This window comes from Leguminivora glycinivorella, chromosome 10, assembly GCF_023078275.1.
Source record: "Leguminivora glycinivorella isolate SPB_JAAS2020 chromosome 10, LegGlyc_1.1, whole genome shotgun sequence".
NCBI lineage: Eukaryota > Metazoa > Arthropoda > Insecta > Lepidoptera > Tortricidae > Leguminivora > Leguminivora glycinivorella.
In genome coordinates, this window is record NC_062980.1 from 4,791,917 (window position 1) to 4,808,356 (window position 16,440).

The 16,440-nt window shown below is 37.8% G+C and overlaps 1 protein-coding gene across 1 annotated transcript in view; it reads left to right on the forward strand.

The window, feature by feature from the left end:
* Positions 1–16,440, forward strand: part of LOC125230337 — a 62,948-nt gene that overhangs the window by 15,035 nt on the left and 31,473 nt on the right. The window contains exons 8-10 of the mRNA XM_048135468.1: positions 4,297–4,394; positions 6,933–7,067; positions 16,110–16,238. Of these exons, the coding sequence (XP_047991425.1) occupies positions 4,297–4,394; positions 6,933–7,067; positions 16,110–16,238 (362 nt within the window). The remainder of the gene's footprint in view (positions 1–4,296; positions 4,395–6,932; positions 7,068–16,109; positions 16,239–16,440) is intronic.

Here is a 16,440-nt window from a genome sequence, read left to right on the forward strand (position 1 = left end):
GAGAAATACATAAAATTAGGCGACGGTTAGCACCTATTTACGTCACGGGGGTGCAGTGACACCTGCTAACCCAAATTCGCAATTACTTGGTTATATAATATCATACATCAATAAAACTTATATTTTTAGAAAGCATATGAAATGTTCTGTAAATCTTATCATAACATTATTTGCGGTAAAGTTATTGTTTATTGGTCATGCACCAAGATACAATCTTAAAAATTATGAAAACGGCAACGAAAATGGTCATCCATGTATATGACGGTGCGCAGTGAGTATGATGGATAAATTAACATTAATTGTTTATGCAACACTGACAAAACTTATTACTTGAAAAGGTCATACATTTCGCCGTTTATTTTGTTATTATATCAATTGCGGAAAAAATATAATTCAATGAGCTAGAAGCATGTTTTACTCACATCGGTTCCAATGCATATTTTCAAATATTTTGTTAGCTACTACAGTTACAACTAAAATTATTGAGAACTAATGATAGTACGCATAATATGCTTTCAAAAGATTCCTGTTAAATAAAATAGGATCTGAAAAATATAGAAAATTTGGTGACGGTCAGCATCCATACGTGGCCGGGCGCTGTGGCCCCTACTTAACCATATTTGTAATTACTTGGTTATATAATATCATACACCAATAAAACTTATGTTATTAGAAAGCGCACGAAATTACGCGTAAATCTTATACTAACATCAATTCCGGAAAAGTTGTTGTTTATTGATTAAGAAGCATTTTTACCAGTAGGTACTTGTGCGACTCATGGTCTATAAAACACATATTTTCAAATATTTTCTAAACAGCTACCTTTAGGTATGATTATAGTTATTTATAAAAAAATATAGTAGGTTTAATTAGCTTTGAAACGATACCTCTCGCATATGGATCCGTAAAATAGGACCTCAAAAATATTGAATACTTTACTACGGTCAGGCGCCCATTTCTGCGACCGGGCAGAGTGACTCCTGCTAAACCAAATTCGTAATTACGTGGTTATATATTATTATATACCAATGAAACTTATATTTTTAGAAAGAGCATGAATAGACGCGAAAATTTTATAATAACATCAATTGCGGTAAAGTTATTGTTTATTGAGTTAGACGCATTTTTTCTAGTACTTGTGCAATTCATGCGCGATAAAAAAACATATATTTTCAAATATTTCGTAAACGGTTACTTTTATGAGTATAGTTATTTAAAAACAATTAAAGTAGGTTTAATAAGCTTTCAAACGACACCTTGCACGAACAGATTGGTGCCATAGGACTCGAGATGTGAATAAATATCTATGATGGTCGGCCGCCATCTTTCTCCCCCCTTTTTCTCAACCCGTCCCCCCCTCCTTAAACTAAAACAGGTCAATTCGTAATCTGGAGATAACGAGGAACACATCCATACCTGTTTTAGGTATTTAGAAGAGATGTCGACGACTTTTTGTAAAAGAGGTCGTTTGGTCCCTGACTAAATGTATTAATTACTGTTTTCATTGTAAGCCAAATTTTAAATAAAATAGAAATTACTACAATGGTAGGGACTTAGCTGGAACGAGGCCAAGGCGGTGGCCCAAGATAGAAAGGCGTGGAAGGATCTTGTGGAGGCCCTATGCACCTATGGGATGTCCTAGAACAATCAGCAACAACAACGGTAATGGTACATTTCTTGTTTTTCAGTAGTTTTTCAAGTATTATAAACATTGCCTTTTCCCACGAGTTACACTAATAATTTCATTTGATTCTTTGCGGCATTACTTGCCCTAAATTTAATGTGTCCTTTTTAGGGTTCCGTAGTCAACTAGGAACCCTTATAGTTTCGCCATGTCTGTCTGTCCGTCCGTCCGTCCCTCCGTCCCTCCGTCCCTCCGTCCGTCCGTCCGTCCGTCCGTCCGTCCGTCCGTCCGTCCGCGGATGTAACCGTTAGCACTAGAAAGCTGAAATTTGGTACCAATATGTATTTCAATCACGCCGACAAAGTGCAAAAATAAAAAATGGAAAAAATGTTTTATTAGGGTACCCCCCTACATGTAAAGTGGGGGCTGATATTTTTTTTCATTCCAACCCCAATGTGTGATATATTGTTGGATAGGTATTTAAAAATGAATAAGGGTTTACTATGATGGTTTTTTGATAATATTAGTATTTTCGGAAATAATCGCTCCTAAAGGAAAAAAAAGTGCGTCCCCCCCCTCTAACTTTTGAACCGTATGTTTAAAAAATATGAAAAAAATCACAAAAGTATAACTTTATAAAGACTTTCTAGGAAAATTGTTTTGAACTTGATAGGTTCAGTAGTTTTTGAGAAAAATACGGAAAACTACGGAACCCTACACTGAGCGTGGCCCGACACGCTCTTGGCCGGTTTTTTCTACGATGTCGCAGATGATTCCTCTGGTTCGTTGCATTATTTATCATAAACGTCTGGTTTAACTAGCACGTCAGGCCAGCGCGGCTTGACACAGAACAAATTGCTGCTGGGAAATGTTTTACATGAAATACTGAGGTCAGATCGCCTGTTGGCTTGTTGCTACTGTTGCTAGGCAGGTTTTTACTTTTATGTAATTTAAATCATCAGGTAAAGAGTTTTTTTTTGTGTTTCTCATACTCATTTTTTTAATGTGGTCCAAAATGCATGCCTTCATACTCAAGATTCTTGAAAATATGTTGACACAAAGTTCAACTATAGTAAGTTTATGTTAGTCGTCTATTTATTTTCTCTTCTTACATAATTATGTGTATCCATATTATAATGTATTCTTGTATAATAATTATGTGTATGTGTATCCAATTTGTGTGTTGAAAATGAGAAGGGTTACGATTTGCTTATTTTGTTAAGTATTTTTCTTATGTTTTTTATTTTCGCTAACCAGAGGTGGTGTGACACTCTTTAGCGATAAGGCCGTCTGTTGTCTGCCTATATTTATAACCATTTGTTTTGTCTCCACGGTATATTTATTATGTATCTTTTGCTGAGGTGTGCCAATAAATAGTATTATGTCTATCTATCTACCTATAATAATGTAAGCCAGTATGATGTGCGTGATAAATGCTACTAGTTGAGCACGTGTATGCCTTGAGTGCTTGAAGTATTATGATGGATGATAGACTAATGACTAACATAACGTATTCTTGTAAGTATTTGTTAAAATTTTGCTTTTCGGTGTACTGGTGAGAACTTAAATGTCGTTTTAACAAATGTGTCAATGAGTAAATAAAATATCTCCGCGAGGAAAAAACTCAAAAATGCGCGATTTTCTACAAATAAGACATTGCGTGACATAGCTACAGGTTACATCGATTTTTGCCTACAAAATCCTAATACCTATAGGATATTTTATAAAAGTTGATAGAGCCTTTTTCGAGATCCCCGATATACATAGTTAAATATTGTATCTTCACTAGATTTTGGGAAAACGGAAAATTAAGCACCAAAGTTTGGCCTATACTAACGCGAGATGACCTTCAAACGTTCAAGAAAAGAGCGTACATCCCATACTAAAATCTGGCAACACACCTCCAACCCTTCTGGGGGTTCGTATGTCTATGGGAGGCAGCAGTGATCGCTTACCATCAGGCAAACTTTCTGCTCGTTTGCCTCCGTCATCGTCATCATTCCCTTGCCCTTTTCCCATTATTTGTGGTCGGCGCAGCAGATCATCTTCCTCCATTTCTCTCTATCAGCCGTCATTTCCATACTACCTTTCACTCTCATATCGTTGTTCACACATTCCATCCATCTTTTCTTAGGCCTTCCACTACCATTGTATCCATCCACTTTCATATTTACCACTCGTTTTATAACATTGCTTTCATCCCTCCGCATTACATGCCCATACCATGCTAATCTACTTCCTCTCAATTTCTCTGTCACTGGCGCTACTTTCAGGCTTCCTCTTGTTTGCCTCCGTATCGTAATAAAAAACAAACGCGCATAATACAGAGCTTTTTCTACACATAGACAACTGAATGGACCATGTAGCGTCATTAAATAAAACCCTGGCAAACAGTAACAAAATCGTTTGCATATTTAATACTAGCTTTTTCCCGCGACTTCGCCCGCGTACTAAAAGTAATTTTAATCAAACGTTGAACTTTGGACCCCCATTTCAACCCCTTAGGATGTGAATTTTGAAAAATCCTTTCTTAGTGCTCCTCTACACCTTATATAAGGAACCTACGTGCCAAATTTGGAATCTCTAGGACCAGCGGTTTCGGCTGTGCGTTGATATGTCAGTCAGTCAGTTTCTTCTTTTTTATTTTAATATATTTCTTTGTGTTTGTGCAGGTAAGCAGAGCCACAGAACTGGGCAAGCTTGTGACGAGGCTGCAGCAGGAGCGGTCAGAAGTAGCCTTCTTTATTTTCACCAATGGCAGTACGTTAAGGTAACTTTGGTAATCGGACGTATTTTTCCAAAAGGAAACTAACTCTCCGATCACAAATATTGAAAATCGAACTTTTCTTCATGTAGTAATAATTCAATGAAGATCACATGTCAGTGGTTTGCTGTTTTATTAAATTAGGGCAATTTTTTTCAAAGTTTTTTATTTGGAAAATTTTATGTGGTTTCCACTTAGAATCGCGAGCTCTTTCAATCATAATAGGAGAAAAAAAGTGTCTCGAGGTTTTTTTCCATTCCGTTATCATTTTTTCATTCAAATTTGTATGGCGGTAACGGAATGGAAGGTTTGAAAAATGTATGGAAGTCTTGGGACATTTTTTTCCTACTATCAGGATCAAAACACTTCGCGATTCTGAGTATGAATCGCGTAAAAATACCCATGTTACAAAAAAAGTGAGGTGGACAACTTTGAAAAAAAATGGCCTATTTCCTAGTACCTAAGTTACATTTTGGGGGCGCTGTTCACTCTCTCAAGACAAAGAAATGTCATTTTGCGTGACATTCTCGATACCGAGTAACGTAATAAAAACTCGTAGTGCAAGGCACAAAATGCATCTCTTGTTCAAATGTGCTATCTTTAATTTAAAAATATGTATGTCTAACCCTCGGCATACGAGGTGGGGTATTCCAGACCCCAGGCTACATTTTGATTACTTGCAGAAAAATTATTGTTTTCTTCATACAAGGATTATTAAGAAAAAAAAAACGCCTTCCTTTGGGGTTCTGGTGATAAATACTTTCAAATGTTGGATTATGTTATCAATTCGTCTGTATATTTTTTAATGTTTGTTATTATCGATATCTCCGTCATTTCTGAACCAATTTTGAAATTTGGAAGATTCTGAAGTACTTACAGATGAGAATGATTATCAGAACGGAACTCTAACCAGGGGCGGCTCACTCTTCATCAGCAGTTCCACTGCACCAAATGTCACTGTTCTGGACGTAAGTGCATGCTGTTCTTATAAAAATACCAAAGTCACTATAAGTGTGCCGTTCAGATTTGAGGAGTTCCGTTCTGACCATCATTAGCAGTTCCACTGCACCAAATGTCACTGTTCTGGACATAAGTGCATGCTGTTCTTATAAAAATACCAAAGTCACTATAAGTGTGCCGTTCAGATTTGAGGAGTTCCATTCTGACCATCATAAGGAGTTCCACTGCACCAAATGTCACTGTTCCGTACGTAAATGCATGATGTTCCTTTAAAAACACAAAAATCACCATATGTATGCCTTTCAGATTTGAGAAGTTCCCTCGATTTCTCCAGGATCCCACCACCAGAACTGGGACCAATTTGTATGCATATACATTCAATCAAAAAAAATTTTTTTCAAAATCGGTCCAGTAACGACGGAGACATCGAGGAACAAACATTAAAAAAAAAATACAGACGAATTGAGAACCCCTTCCTTTGAGATTTGGAAGGCGGTTAAAAATAGAAATAAGTACATGATTAATTAATTATATAAAATTACGAAATGTGTCGTACAGTAAACGGCGATAAAGAATGTTAAGGTAGATTAACGTTACATACCTTAGCAAGAAAGAGACAACGCACGACGAAGACTAAAAACCGATGTGCAATCGCTATGGCCGAATACAATAAAAATATATTAAATATATTATTATAAGAGTATATTTCTCTACAATAATAAATTCATTCACAATACTGTTTTCAACCTGGGGCCCGTTTCTCGAAAGGTACAAGCCTTGTATTACAAGTGCGCGAACTGTCAAATCATATGGATGTCATGGAAACACACTTGTAATACAAGGCTTGTACCTTTCGGGAAACGGGCCACTGGTATGCCGAGGGATAAACATGTCTGGCCCCGTAGCCGAATGGCATTTCTACGACGCTAAACGCTACCGAAACGCCGCAGAAATGTAGTCTGGCACTGTCGCGTCAATACGCAAGAGATATTATCGTGAGCGTTTCGTGAGCGTTTGTGCATTCGGCTACGGACACTGGAGAGAACATATGTCCTTGGTAACTCAGATGGGCCTTCAAGTAGCTTGCTAATGCAACCCACTCTCTGTAATTGCTTGCAACATGCATTTCCCCATTAGGCTGATTGTGTGCTGTCCTCACCTTTACTTAGTCTGCAATTGAACTAACCAGTTGTTTCCCACTGGACTTGGACGCGCATTTCAAACTTAATAAATTCATTATCAAGGTTTTCACACTTTGTTTAACAAATTAGAGAAAAGTAATTACGAAAATAGAACCTACCGAGAACAGACAATAATATCACTATATAATTTACCACTCCACTCCGCCACAAAGATAATTTTATATAGGAATGTCACAACTTGTGCCAGAGATGCCAATATTTATAGACGGTACAAAGTTGGTTTTAGAATCAAGAAATTACAACAATTGGAACACTCGCAATATTGTTGAAAAATCTACATTATGTATACGTTCCCAAAGAGTAGAAGAATTTTTTTTGAAGTAAGTTTTGATCAATCATTAATATTTTTAGACATAAATCTAATTATATTTTGTTTTCACAGATCAAACTTATCAATGCGTTTCACTATGACTGATAACGCGCTGCTCCAGATGGGGGATCTCCCGCTGCTAGCTTTCAAAAACAGACGCAAACCAGTCGACGAGGAGACGTTTAGAACAGAACTGGGAGAGCTCAGGTAAGGTCCCTCTACTCGTGTTCCTGTTGGTGAGTAAGGTTGCCAGAACGCAATGAGGTGTGGTGTGTTATCCGTTGGTGACGTCCATGTCTCCTCTGTCATATTTGCAGATGTCCATAGTCTACGATGACTGCTTATCAATGTATTTAACTATGATGTCATCACTATGAGACCGTACCAGGCCTACGTCACTCTCTCGCGGTCGCGCGTTAAGTACCTACACACCAGTGTTGTCACATCTACCTATTTATAGGTAGATCTACCTATTTTGCCTCCCGTCTACCTGTCTACCTATTTCGGTCCTAAATCTACCTATTTTCTAAAATATTACTATTGTAGAAAATTCTCCATGCGTGTTACGAAATTAAGTTTTACCTGTCTTATAATTACAGCATTTTACTTAAATCGGAACGTGTTTAGTGAATAATCTGTGGATGTCAGCTTGAAAATCTTGATGTTTGACAGTTTTGACACTGACAGCCTGGTAGTGACAGTGACAGTGTCATTTGACAATGACATGACACTGACACTTCTGACAGCCTGACAGTGGCAGCTCTCGGAGACGCTAGCTTGTGTTTAAAATATTTTAACAAAAACATGTATAAACACCATAAAGAACTCACCAAGTAAACCAATAAATATATTTTTAATAGTTTAGAAGCATTTTTAATCATTAAAACTGGACTTACCTTAGATGGTATTAAAACAGGTAGATCTACCTATTTTTCGTTTCTAAGTCTACCAGTTTCTACCTATTTTTTCACCCTGGTCTACCATTTTGTTCAAATTGTATGTGACAACACTGCTACACACTAGCCGTTCATTCGAATGAACAAGTGGCCGAGGGGCGCCACGTGCCCGCCTGTGTAGTCGCGTGGCACGTACCTACTATTCTTCTAAGTTTTACGTAGTAACTTGTATTAGCAAAGAGGATCGAGTTCCTAGAGAGTTACTGCCAAAGAAAAATATGTAGTCGCAGTACATAGACTGCCATCTCTCGACACAGGCTTAAAACTTTTGAACCTCAGTTTTGACAATTTGGCCCATATTCTTAGCTTGATATGTGTTAAAATGTCAAATATTAATATTAGCGCCATCTAGTCGAGAGTGCCCTAAAGGTGTATCGCCATCTAGCCCGCCGTACCTTTTTCTCTATGGTTCCGAGGTACGTTTTTTCTTAGACTTTATCTATCTATACGGAGTTACATATGTCTTTGGTATTAGTTAAATAAAGTGTAGGTATTTGTCGTTTTGCGGGCAAGTGAAGGATCTGTTACGTTAGTAACTTATTAATAATCTGTGACCGTACCCAATAGACGCCTCCAACTACAGAGGTGTCCTACATTAAGACTTGAAGCAAACTGTTGAGCACTCGCCACCTAAGGGTTGATACAGACCAGACGGCCTGCCACCCAAGTGAAACTTGTATTAAAACTGCACGCTGAAGTAATTTTTGTTTAAAGTGAAGAAATTTTTGCGCTTTTAGGCACTGGTCCCACTGCGAGCTAGTAAGCTATGAGCTATCGGCTATAAAAAGGAACAAAAGATAATCACTCCCGTGTAAATAAATTAGACACGGCGATGTTTATAGTTACTCACCCGGCGGTGAGCTATTAAAATCGCCGTGTCTCTTTTATTTGCACGGGAGTGCTTATCTTTTGTTCTTTTTTTATAGCCGATAGCTCATAGCTTACTAGCTCACGGTGGGACCAGTGCCTTACTACTGACAACATAAGTGTTATTTTTGAAGTGAAACTTCTAATGCGACTTACAACTGACAGCGCGTAACACTCAGTCATTGTTACTTCACTCAGCGCGTAACATTCTGTCTCAACTTGACTCACTCATTCCACATTCCATTCATTTACTTATTCACTCAGTCAGTGACAGGCCCCGTAGCCGAATGGCATTTCTCCGACGCCAAACGAAAGCGATACGCCGCTGGCTCTGTCGCGCCAATACGCAAGCGCGATAGAGATAGATATCTACTAGCGCTTCGTTTCGTGAGCGTTTCGTGAGCGATTGTGCCATTCGGCTAGCCACCCAGGACAGAATGCCCAGAATGGTTTTGAATGGTGGAGTGGAATGTGTGCGTTTTATTAGATCAAGTGCAAAATTTAAGTCTAAAATACTATATTTGATCTCTCCATCTTTAAACCTTAAGTAACTATTTAATTAAAATTCACCTTCAAAAACTTGTTTCTGAGAGATTAAAGTAAAATTAAAGTAAGATTCAAGTTTATATTAGGTATTATAATTGGTGGTCCGTAGCTGTCTAAATCTTCATTAAAATGTTACCCTCGGGAAATATACAGACTACTAGGCATTTGGAAAGTATAAAAACTCTAATAATTTCTTATTCCCACATAGTTGATAGATGGTAAAAGCAGTTTTTTATACGGGTATACTTTTTTCCGATATTTCTCGACCTAATATTAATCGACCAGAATCAGCATTCGAAAGTGCTTCATATCAAAATCAGAGCTATCCATCTATCTCCAATATTGCATCACAGACAGAAAAAAAACAGTAACTAAGAAATAGGACTGAAATCCACAAACAATTTAATTGTAAAAACAAAGGACACTTAGGTTCAACGGCGGAATCAATTAAGCGAATAGCAATCAATCGTCATTTGTTTTTCATTAAATAGTAAATCTGTATCAGTGTTCAGGTGGGGAAAATACTGAGACAGTTGTTGAATTAATTGTTAGGTAGACTTTATTGCGTTTCGCTAAGATTTTAGAAGAGAAAGCGGATGATTGTGTGAGAAAACATTTTCGAGCACTCATGCATCATTTGTATGTCAATCAATAAACATAATTAAATATTTTAACCGACTTTTAAATATGAAAACTTCAAATTAACCGGATTGAATTTCAACAACCAAGGCGTCATCAACACTCACCAAGTGACTTCTAAGAACAACTAAGAATAGTATGTGTAATAGCACTAATAGCATAATTAAGAGATTCGTATTCGCAAATTGTTCTTAGGGCATCGCAAAGTGGCGCCGTTCGCACGAAGGAAAAATAGTATGAACACAGATATAGGAAGTAAAGTCCGATCTGGGGCCTATTGCATAACAATTTTATTTACAACTCATGTTACAAGCGGTGACCCCATCCAGTTACTTTTATAAAAAAGAGAATTCCACCTGGAATACAATATGTCAATTGTCATATATTTAATAGGCCCCTGGACATGATCAATGCAAGCCAGTCGCAAGTTCTTCAAACACACTTGTAGATGGATTAGGGTTACAAATAGAAAAAAAAGCAAATTTTTTTTTTAGAATTATGAAAAAACAGAACATGAAAAAAACCGAGCACCATTGTTTTTTTTTTCTAAATATGGTTTTTTTTTTTTTTTTTTTTTATTATAAACTGGCCAGTGATTGACCTTAGTCGCACCTGATGGAAAGTGACGACAAGGCCGAGGTTGTAGCTCACTGGTTCAGTAACAGCCTATTCACTCTTGACTTGAATTCACCCAGATTGTATTCGCCCGGGAATACAGATGAGGGGAGCATGTTCCATTCCTTAGCAGTTCGCATTAGGAAAGAAGAGGCAAACCTCTTCACCTTTCACTAACAAAAACGTACATTTATAACATTCAGTATACAAACGTTTATTGGGGAATCCCCGATACGGCGTGCAGCGTGGAGAGGCGTTGGTGTTGCTAACAGTAAATACTTAGTGATAACTACCAACTACAGATTTCGTAAATGTACTTTTATAGGACCAGAAATCAAAGTTGTTTGATTAAATTCGTTTAATAGTTAACATTAAGTCTAAAAAACCGAATAAAAGTTTTAACTACTTTGCAAATTTTGAGATTGAGTACTTTAGAAAAAAAAACATACTCCAGGAAAAAAACTGTTTTATTTTCATGTTTTTTTTTTTTTCAAGCCAGAAAAAAAACCGTTTATTTGCAACCCTAAGATGGATGCTCCTGGGCTATTGCGCAATACACGCGCCGACTGTACTTATACAATTACTTGAAAAGACAAGTTTTAAGGTTGGAATCTTGAGAAATTACTTAACTAATGAATGTTCAGTTTGCATCCATCATGTCCGTCTAAACTTTTCTGTCGTGGCATCTTCAATCAAAGTTAGAGAAGTACTTCAACTATAATCTACTTGAGTTTTCTAATTTTATTATTCTCCATAAGTGACGTGATTTTCCAGGGCTATTGAACTGTTTTTTTTTATTATGTTAGCAAATTAGAAACGAGTGGGTAAAATCAATGGTGCATTACAGTCAATAGTTTTAAAACCAATAGTCATTTGTTTTCTTCTTCTTTGTTGTATCCTCATGGCTGAGGGACGTGAAGAATATGGACACTCTTCACCAGTTGTATCCACGCCACTCGATCCTGGGCCCGGTGCATGCTAGCCTGCAAAGTGGTCTTTGTCACTAGGCTTGTGTCGTTCACGAACTATGAACTGTTAGGAATAAAATCCCATCAATGACCGAAATGAACTGAATCTTTCCAGGCTCTGAGATTCGGTCTTTGCTCATTTAGTTCAGTATAGGATCGGCGAGCGCGAGCGATTTGGATCGAGAACGAGCGTGTGACTGCGCCGACCGAGAGCGAGAGCTACTTAGCAGAGCAACAAAAAAAGTCAAGTTTTCATATTAGACTTCGGTTACTTGTGTTGTACCGACCCCACATAACGTGGGATAAGGGTAGGAGGAAGAAGAAGAAGACTTCGGTTACTTACAACCTTTCGGCCCGGAATGTTACTATCTGTGGACTATACGTATAATTTTGACACTATTCAGTCCCATTCGTTCTGATCTTTCCGACCGCAGTGGTCGCTGGTCTGGCTGAACTAAATGAGCAAAAGACCTGAAAGAGCGAACTAGTTCATGGGAGCGATTGAACGAGATCGGAGCGCTCCGATCAACGAACTAAACGGCACAAGCCTATTTGTCACAGACGTTATTCTGTCTACCCAAATACCTCTAGTGCCCATGCTTCCACTTCTGCGCTTCCTTGCCATGCGTACCGTGATTGTATTTGTTTTACAAGGGGGCAAACTTGTTTAACCGCTCGTGCCAATATTGGTACCCGAGCAATCGAAAGATTCCAATATTGAACTTTGAGCATAGCGAGGGTATCAAGTCACGTAGGTTAAATAAAATTTGCCACCGAGTGAAACACAATTTTTTTAAACACACCAGCACGAACAAAATACTGACTATAACAGATCAAACTAAATCAACTCCAACAACAATCTATTCAAAATAAATTATTTTTCGGTAAAGTCTACCAGCCAGCTCAAGGCATCAAGTTAAAATTTGTATGAAATTACTTTGCACTCTTGTGGATAAATTGCAATTTTGCTATCTGTTTTCGAGTAGCAAAGTCTTAAGCCTTTACCAGAATGGTGTGGTGAAAATATAATTTTGGTTTCATTTGAGGAGGAAGTTTGATTGGTAACCAGTTAATTTTGAAAGAATAGAACAATCCCAAAAAAAGGGCATTACATGTGCAATTCCCGAAAAGTTTGTACATTTGGATCACGTCTCCGATTTGGATAAAAATTGGTAGGATGATAGAGTCCATGATGCTGAGCAAGATCCACTAGGTTTCCCAAAATGTCCTAGGTTGATTGTATAAAACTTTCCTTTTTTGTTACCGAAAATGTATAGAAATCTGGTAACTAAAAAGGAAAGTTTCAAACAATCAACCTATGGACATTTTGGGAAACCTAGTTGATCTTGCTCAGCATCATGGACTCTATCATCCTACCAATTTTTATCCAAATCGGAGACGTGATCCAAATGTACCAGTTTTTCGGGAATGCGTCATCCTTACTTTTAAATTCTACTGTGTCCCGTCGACTGCACTTATGATAATACATACATAGTTATAATATGTACCATAATAAAATATACATTGTACCTACAACTACCATTCATCGTTTTCTTTCCACTATCATTTATGGTAACCACTCCCTCAAAGTGCAAGGTAAAGACCCAACCAAGGTTACCTGACGGGTTTTTAATACCCCTAATGGATATAATCTGTCACGCCCTGTCATATAATGGCATTTGTTATAGTTTTTATCACTTTTATAATCCCTTAAGAGTATCATCGCGGGAATGTGTATTTATAAACACCTACACATAACACAGTATAATAAAGAGTACTAACGTACAGTATGGCCACTCCCGCTCCCCGCTGAAAGTGTCGTCCACCCCCTCTTGGTTACCTCACAATTACCGCATGTCAAAAACGCGAACAAGTCGACCTGTCATATTTCACTCATACAAGCATAGTACGCGTTCACCTACACGAGCTTAGACTGTGTGCTAGGAACGCGCCTATTTCATGTATTTGATCGCCAGTGTCCGAGGTGTGACATAGTGTGGCCTGGTTGGAGCGGAGCGTTTAGTGGGGCATGTAACGGGGCCGGCGAGCGTACACCCAAGCGTCAACTCAGGACTCTTGTATTCTAAACAGATTGTTTTCATATTCAAAAGCATAACACGCTATTTTAAGTATTACAAAAAAAATATAGGGCATTCTTACACATATTGACTGAGTCCCACGGTAAGCTCAAGGTGGCTTGCGTTGCAGGTATTCAGACAACGATATAATATATAACAAATATCTGTGCTCATCACACAAATAAATGCCCTTACCGGAATTCGAACCCATTGACCGCGGCGTAGCAGGCACGGTCACTACGCGCTAGGCCATAGCCATATCGGTCGTCAAAAATGATTGTTGATGAGAACGTTTCATTAAGTATATAAAAAAAAGGATAAACAGACACACACACTTTCCCATTGATAATATTACTTAGTATGGATTATTTTTTTTATTATTAACTAGCTTTTTAACGCGGCTTCGCCCGCGTACTAATCTAATTTTATTTTCCCATACAAACTTCGACCCCCATTTCACCCTCTCATGGGGTGAATTTTGAAAAATCCTTTCTTAGTGCTCCTCTATACCTTATAAGGAACCTACGTGCCAAATTTGGAATCTCTAGGACCAGCGGTTTCGACTGTGCGTTGATATGTCAATCAGTCAGTCAGTTTCTTCTTTTATATATTTAGAAGATTGCTTCAAAATAAACCTAAAATAACAAACGTTCGTTTTTCTATTTCTGTCTACCTAAGTACAGTCATTTCAATCAAGTCTTAACACATTTGGAAAAAGAAAAGGCCTATTAAATATAAACGAGTCTTGCCTCTCATTCATGTTCGACAATACCTACTCCATAAAAGATACATAATAGATTTTATTGAGAATTTATTACTGCAACCGTAAAAACGAAACAGGTATATAATCTCCGGGCGTGTTATGAGGTCGGTAATTTTATGGAAATGTTGCTTTGTTTCTATCAGCGAGATTGAATCGTGAAAGGCGTCTATTTGTGCCTATATTTAGCAAAAGGTAAGTACCTGCCTAGTAATAGTCTCATATTTGTTGGGGTCTGTTGTTTAACCGCACGTGCCAATATTGTTACTTGAGCAAGCGAAAGATTCCAATATTGAACCGCGAGCATAGCGAGTTTATATTACAGTTGTTTAAAAACTGCCAAAGTAACCTCAGATTTTCCTGAAACAATCCCGTTTTATTACTGTTTCTTTATATGTAATAAACCCAACTCAAAGCATTAACACCTAACAGTCGAAAATGCGAAGGTCTAAGCTAGTTAAATAAATGTAATACAAACTTACCAAGTTACGACTCGTCTTTGCCGCGGATAAGACATATAATGTAGGAACCTAACGCTACAACATCTATTAATTAAATCTGTGAAAGTTCAGGACATAACATACATATGGCGATACTTTATCGTACTAGTGAGAGAACTGGTACTTTATGTGTCTATGTCGAAAACCGTGTGACGAAAACCGTCGCTTCGGTCTTCTTTGGTCGTGTTTTAATTTATGAGTGGCGACCAACGACGTTTATATTTCTAACTTCCTCTTTTCCGTATTTCTATCGTAATATTCTAGTATTCTGTGACAGTACCTAGGTACCTATAAATATAAAATTTGACACTGACGGATTCGCTAGGTAATTACTACGAAAACTACCTTACCTTACAATTTTATCTTCCTTCTACTGATATTAGTAAAAACATTGTATGTGCTGTATGTCGAGTACGAGAAAGATTGAAAACAAAAATACACATAAATACGGGGTGTCCGAAAATTACGTTGACAAAGAATAGGGAAATATTGAAGTAAACCAAAATATCGAAGTTACCGAAAATATTTTTTGAGCCTATATATATATATATATATATTGTACATTTCTACCTTCACCATGGATATTTCAACAGCATTCATGTCCATTTCGCAAGGTTTGCAATTTGGTCTACATTGTGTAAAGACATTTTTTTTCAGATTCATAAGCTCAATACGTTTCACCCTACTTACGTAAATTCACCTAACGGAAAACTATAAATTAAATAGATTTTAATCAATCTTAAAACCCTAGCCCGTTTATTGATTACAAAAATTAGGATATTTTACAAGCTATACGTGCAATAAGTTACACGAAAGTCATACTAGAGGTCATGCGCGGATCCAGGGGGGGGTCATGGGGGTCATGACCCCCCCCTGGAGCTTATTAAGTTGGCCATACAAATAGACCACGTGACCCCCCCTTGGGGCCCCGGGCCTTTACCACGTGACCCCCCCCCTGGGCACGAAGCTGGATCCGCGCCTGCTAGAGGTGCAGCGGCATATCGTTGATTTTTTGTTCTAATATTTGCGTTTGTACTTCAAAGCCAAATGAGGATATTTTGAAGACGATTCGACTTATTTGGTCAAAAATTATTAAGGTTTCCGATTTTAATTTGTAGGACAATCATTTGTGTAAGACAGAAAAATTATACAAACATTTGTTAACGTATTTTTGGGCCTCCCTGTATGTCTTAAAACAGTTAGGGATGTTGGGACCCTTATCATATAAATAGGTATTACCACACTCGTAACTCTATGTTTAGACTTTCGTTAGTATGTAGGTATAAGTATTTACTTTACGGTGTTATATTTACTCCACAGGGACAGCATATACACAGAGAAGTCCATGAATATGACGGACGTAGTGGAGTGGTACACAAACGCTAACGCAGCGCTGCTCAACCATCTCACTAAAGAAATTAAGGACACAGATAGCAGTACTATTTGGAGGTAAGGCATCTAACTGATGTGGCTCTATGGCCCAAAAATGTTCTTTGCCTTCGAAATAACACGCCACTTTTCCCAATCCTGCACCGATTCCCGCCAAGTGTTGACTAAAGTTGCGGTAGATAAATAAATAAATAAATATTGGGGACACCTTAGATCAACTTAGCCCAAACTAAGCAAAGCTTGTACTATGGGTGCTAAGCGA